Genomic DNA, 6,279 nt, shown 5'->3' on the forward strand with positions numbered 1-6,279 from the left:
TAGCCGAAAACCTTTGTGTCTCCCTCTACATAAGATAAGGAGTTAGCCGAGAACCTTTGTGTCTCCCTCTACATAAGATAAGGAATTAGCCGAGAACCATTGTGTCTCCCTCTACATAAGATAGGGAGTTAGCCGAGAACCTTTGTGTCTCCCTCTACATAAGATAAGGAGATAGCCGAGAACATTTGTGTCTCCCTCTACATAAGATAAGGAGATAACCGAGAACCTTTGTGTCTCCCTCTACATCAGAAAAGGAGTTAGCCGAGAACCTTTGTGTCACCCTCTACATAAGATCAGGAATTAGCCGAGAACCTTTGTGTCACCCTCTACATAAGATAAGATAGCCGAGAACCTTTGTGTCACCCTCTACATAAGATAGGGAGTTAGCCGAGAACCTTTGTGTCTCCCTCTACATAAGATAAGGAATTAGCCGAGAACCATTGTGTCTCCCTCTACATAAGATAGGGAGTTAGCCGAGAACCTTTGTGTCTCCCTCTACATAAGATAAGGAGATAGCCGAGAACATTTGTGTCTCCCTCTACATAAGATAAGGAGATAACCGAGAACCTTTGTGTCTCCCTCTACATCAGAAAAGGAGTTAGCCGAGAACCTTTGTGTCACCCTCTACATAAGATCAGGAATTAGCCGAGAACCTTTGGTCTCCCTCTATATAAGATAAGATAGCCGAGAACCTTTGTGTCACCTTTACATAAGATAAGGAGATAGCCGAGAACATTTGTGTCACCCTCTACATAAGATAAGATAGCCGAGAACATTTGTGTCTCCCTCTACATAAGATAAGGAATTAGCCGAGAACATTTGTGTCTCCCTCTACATAAGATAAGGAGTTAGCCGAGAACCCTTGTGTCTCCCTCTACATAAGATAAGGAGATAACCGAGAACCTTTGGTCTCCCTCTACATAAGATAAGGAGATAGCCGAGAACCTTTGGTCTCCCTCTACATAAGATAAGGAGATAGTCGAGAACCTTTGGTCTCCCTCTACATAAGATAAGGAGATAGCCGAGAACCTTTAGTCCCCCCTCTACATAAGATAAGGAGATAGCCGAGAACATTTGTGTCTCCCTCTACATGAGATAAGAAGATATCCGAGAGCATTTGTATCTTCCTCTACAATAGGATACGACTGTTGTTGTCTAAAGGCTAAGTTTGAATTTTTCGATTTTTCATTAACAAAACCTGCATTGGCACTTCTATAGACAAAGAGGGAAGCTCATTTTTCACAGCCTCGAGCGACCTTGGTCTTCTGTTGTAAACAACCCCGCCATAGAATTACACGACTCTACCAACAATGCATCGTCAATACTTGTTCCAGTTCAGAGGTTTTTTAAGCTAATCCGATTGAACCATGAGGCAAGTAGACTTTTTTTATAATTTTTGTCGAGTCGTGTGCCTCATTTAAAGTTGAATTTGAGATGTTCTTTAATGCGGCGAATTTGAAGGAACAAGTCTAAGAATTTGCATCATGGGGGAACAAACGTAAAAAAAGCCTTAAAAATCTATAAAATTGTACATGCTGAAATGTATATCTGAAAAGTGCTTGGGGTTCCTAATAAGTTTATTTATCAATTTTTATAGTATATATTGATATTCTATTCGCTCTGATATATTGCTATAGAACATGCAATGTATTGGCCCTACCTCTGGTGTGTTTCTCCTCTTATGATTACAAACACGCGGGACTCACCGCATGACACAGCACTGTGCTAATCACCAATACTCCATGGTACTCCGGGTCACAATTATCGTTACTTTCATTGCTGAAATATTACACATTGTTTTTTAAAGGGATTTGAGATGTGCCGATTCTAGTTCCATCACAAGGGCTCTACCGACCTGTCAGGCTCAATCCGCGTCCGTGTTAGTTACACATAAATCTCACGGGCTTTGATACACAATACTTCCGTGATCCATCACGTGGCGCTGTCGGAACAGTAAAAACTCTCTCTGGCACTTCAGTAGGAGAACCCAATAATTTGTATTCTAAGTTTTTGGTTTGCACTTGGATTTCTCTTTTAATTCTTTGAATTGATTGCTTTTCAAGACTACTCCGTGTTTTTTCTTCTACATATTAAACCCTTAATTAGCTGTTGGTCCAATTCTTTTGTTAATTTAATGTGACCGATTTCGTTAACAGCGGATTTCGTTTTATTTAAGGAACATGTAATCCCAAAGCTGACATGGTGTTTGTTCTCAACGGAAATACGTCCATTTCAAATGAGAACTTCCAAAAACAGAAGGAGTTTGTCCGGGATGTGATTACCAATCATAGTTCGCCTCAAGGAGCTGTCCATGTAAGCCATCACTTCGCAGTCCTAAAGATTCTTATAAAACCCTTCTCTCTAGAGCATACTTGTGTTATCACTTTGACTTAAAGCTCTAATCCATAGTGGGACACCCCTTTTGCTGGTTCCCTTTGCTACTTGCAATCCAAATGATGCGTAGCAATACACATTTAGAATTGAATGGATTGCATATTGCCTCAACCTTGATATATGTAAAATACATATTATGAAATACTGTTTATTCAAATAGCTATAGAAAATTAGATTACATTCCATTTTTCATGTTTTTTTTTATAAGTGTTCAAGCTAATGCAAGATGGCGGATTTACATGCTGACAGGTTTGCAGATTGTCAAACGCAGACAACGGCGATCCTAATTCAACTCTATCTATTTTTGAACAGGTTGGAATCCTTGTTTGCAGCGATGGAAATATCACGGAAATTGATTTCATGATTTCCAAAAAAGAAATCCTAACTTCTCTAAAACGTATACACAAACCGATACCCAATCACAGAAAAAACAGGAAAAGTGATTGTATTGCGAGTCTGCGAGGGTTCTATTCCACCAGAGGGCGCCGTAATACCGCCCGAACAGCACTGTTCGTTATTGGTGAGGAGGATCACTGGAGCAAAGATGACACCCGATTATTGAAAGTGGAAACGGAAATGGAACGTATATCGCTTCTTATAGTTGGCGTAGGAATACAAAGCTTTTCCGTCCTGAATGCCATCCAGATGATCGTCTCAGATAACCGGAAGTTCTATGTTTTGCCGTCGTATTCCGGTCTAAAGCGGCTCTCTGAAGAGCTCACCACAGGCCCGTGTCTACGTAAGTATGCCTAAAATCACGTGGTATGGGTATGTCCCTATAAAGAAAGAGCGAGAGTTCATCGCTGGACAGTGTTACATAATTTGTAGATTACTTCTAATGAGGGAAAAAGTTTAAACAGTTTTGTATATTTATATTAAGCTTACCATGATAATAACACGCGTTTAATACAGATGCCGTAACAAGGTCATTTTGAAACACACGTTTACGAATTTGACCGTTTGTTACAAAAAGACATCATTCGAATTTTTTCGACTTATTTACTTCAAATGGAAAACATGGTATAACGTTTAGAATTGAAGGTACCGTGAAATATATACGTTTTTACGATTTTTATGTGTTTATCTTTATTTATTATTTATTTATTATATTTATTATATTTTAATTTTGATTTGAACTGCAGCCATGTCGTTGGAGACATCCGGATCTGTGACTCCACAGCCGGTCACACCTGTACCCCTCCCGACCCTCAGCTTCTACAGTAAGGTTCCGTCTTGTAAATCATGTCTTCATTTCAACTGCATGTAGTAGGAATTAAATATCATAATTTACTGAACACAATAGTATAATATTATCTTGATTCTTTGAGTAAGGGCTGCCAAGAAGTCCATGATAACATGTTATTTTCACAATTGCCACCAACCAGGTTGGTCCTTGTATACGCCCAGTCACGTATTTGTAATTAATGTGTCTGATACTAATTACTAATTACTCTGGTAATAAACAAATCTCGGATGCTTCGATTATAATTATAGAATAGTATTATAAAAAATTATAGATTATATTAGATATTTCAATTGCCCACATACAAAAACAAAAAAAAAAAGGAATGTACTTTGTAATGATTTGTCCCTGCAGAGAGATGTCGTGAGTTGGCGGACGGGCAGAATTATATCAGGGAAATCCCCTTTCTGGGATGGCAGCATCTGACGTGTCCGAAAGGTACCCGGATTGACACTAGAGACTGCAAATGTCGGATACCGACTGGCGATAGTAAGTAAATCTACTGATCCATGACTACTGTATTACTCCGAACTGGAATCATGGTTTAACCATCCTACCCATTCTTATATTGCCTCTTCAACAATGTATATATACGAAAGGTAAAACATAACTGTATTGTAAAGTATACTTTTTTCGCCAATTTATAGCATTTGATTACAGCCGTCTTCATTATATTATATATATATATTCAGTTTAATCCAGAAATATCTGTAAGTCGTTAATGTAAACGTTGTTATCGCCATTTATACAATATGTACACGTGTTTACTGTCTTGTCTGTATCTTTGCTGTATCTTAAGACTGTTACCACCACGTCATTGTCCCCGCCAACCTGTTCATTGTTCGTAATGGATGATCCCTCATTCAACCATATAGTTCTATCCTTCTTAGAGGTTTCTTAAGTGATAAAGCCTCGCCTCAAATCATACCCAGAACCCCATTAGCGGTACCAGAAATAAAGATAATCAACGGTTTTCGGATGGTATAAGGGACACATGTTTTGTTTGGTTCCTTTCTTTTCCGTTGGTGTAGAAAGTATCTGCAATCAGATTTTAATGACGCTTATTTACATTTAAAGGGATACCGGAAGTGACATCGATCGTAACAACTCAAGTGTTGGCTGAATCATTAAAAACCCAGGTTTCGGTACCGACTTCACCCATGCTGACAACACGAACAGCAAACCTCTTCGTAACTACAGTGGAGACAACCACTCTAAAGTCACCTCCAGTTCAGACAACAACACCAAAGTCACTTCCAGTTCAAATAACCACTCCAAAGTCACCTCCAGTTCAAATAACCACACAAAAGTCACCTCCAGTTCAGACAACCACTCAAAAGTCACCTCCAGTTCATACAACCACTCAAAAGTCAACTCCAGGGCTGACAACCACTCAAAAGTCACCTCCAGTTCAGACAACCACTCCAAAGTCACCTCCAGTTCAGACCACTCCAAAGTCACCTCCAGTTCAGACAACCACTCCAAAGTCACCTCCAGTTCAGACAACCACTCCAAAGTCACCTCCAGCTCCGACAACCACTCCAAAGTCAACTCCAGTTCAGACAACCACTCCAAAGTCACCTCCAGTTCAGACAACCACTCCAAAGTCACCTCCAGTTCAGACAACTATCCCAGCATCAATTGTCAAAGAAGTAACGAAAGCACATCTTCTTTTAACAAAACTAGAAAACATTGTCACGGTTGACAGGAATAGTCGGCAAAAAGCACCACAAGCAATAACGACTGTTAACATCCAGCCAATTCTTCACGCAACAACCAAAGCTAAAACCTCGGAAAGGACAACAAAGGTGACGGGACTTCCGGAACCGTCGACATTTAATCTAGCTATCGCTGCGACATCTACTTCCGATAAGGTCATAGACTTAATAGATTTAAGCAAATATCTTACTAAAGAACCATCGATAATAACAACAAAATCGCCATCAATAGACAGTTCACATATTCGAAATCAACCAGCTAAAACGTTAAATTTCCACAGCGAGATACATAAACTGTCCGCAAGTAGTAAATGGACGCGAGGAGGGGGGCACAAAACATGACTAGTGTCCAGCCAAAGTCAACTCCTAAACAAAATCTGACGCGGAGCAGTCGCAAGAAAGACAACTCTCACCAAAACACGAAATCTTCGACAAATGTGCTACCTCAGAAATGAAATTTTCTCGGGTATTATAATATTACAGTGTTGATTTGTGAAAACATGCTGTCTTATTATGAGACACTGGTGTTGTATTTTCATATCTGTATCCTTTGTGTTGTCAGCGTCTAATAAACCTAATACTGTGGACTGGCGGCTATTGTGTATTACTTGTGTTAACTGTTACGCAATTTCTATCTTAGTAACATGGACTAATATAACTTCTCATAGTATTATCGTATCTACGAAATTAACAAGACGTCTAATTGACAAAGCAGAAATGATATAAGACTACTCCTGTAATGAACGCCCGTAATATCGTGTATCTTAAGTTAATACTACCTACCTGGGGTTTTTTCACGATACATTTTACGAGTACACGTCTTTGTTATTTAAACCGGGACATTTTCTGCAATATCATCGTTGACAGCGATTCATTTCCTGTGTAGACTTTTTTCCTGGTGTCTGCAATTAGTCATCAATAAGT

The 6,279-nt window shown here is 39.3% G+C and overlaps 1 protein-coding gene across 1 annotated transcript; it reads left to right on the top strand.

The window, feature by feature from the left end:
- Positions 1 to 2,727: 2,727 nt before the first annotated feature.
- Positions 2,728 to 5,942, top strand: LOC117328565 (flocculation protein FLO11-like). The gene is made up of 4 exons (XM_033886090.1): positions 2,728 to 3,133; positions 3,537 to 3,614; positions 3,992 to 4,126; positions 4,715 to 5,942. The coding sequence occupies exons 1-4, from the start codon at positions 2,755 to 2,757 to the stop codon at positions 5,695 to 5,697; spliced, it is 1,575 nt and encodes a 524-aa protein (XP_033741981.1). The 5' UTR covers positions 2,728 to 2,754; the 3' UTR covers positions 5,698 to 5,942.
- The last annotated feature ends 337 nt before the right edge of the window (positions 5,943 to 6,279 follow it).

Source organism: Pecten maximus, chromosome 5, assembly GCF_902652985.1.
Source record: "Pecten maximus chromosome 5, xPecMax1.1, whole genome shotgun sequence".
Lineage (NCBI taxonomy): Eukaryota > Metazoa > Mollusca > Bivalvia > Pectinida > Pectinidae > Pecten > Pecten maximus.

Coding starts and splice junctions, on each gene's coding strand:
- LOC117328565 (XM_033886090.1), top strand. CDS start 2,755: ATGATTTCCAAAAAAGAAATCCTAACTTCTCTAAAACGTATACACAAA. Junction 3,134..3,536: donor CACCACAGGCCCGTGTCTAC/GTAAGTATGCCT, acceptor TTTGAACTGCAG/CCATGTCGTTGGAGACATCC. Junction 4,127..4,714: donor TCGGATACCGACTGGCGATA/GTAAGTAAATCT, acceptor TTACATTTAAAG/GGATACCGGAAGTGACATCG.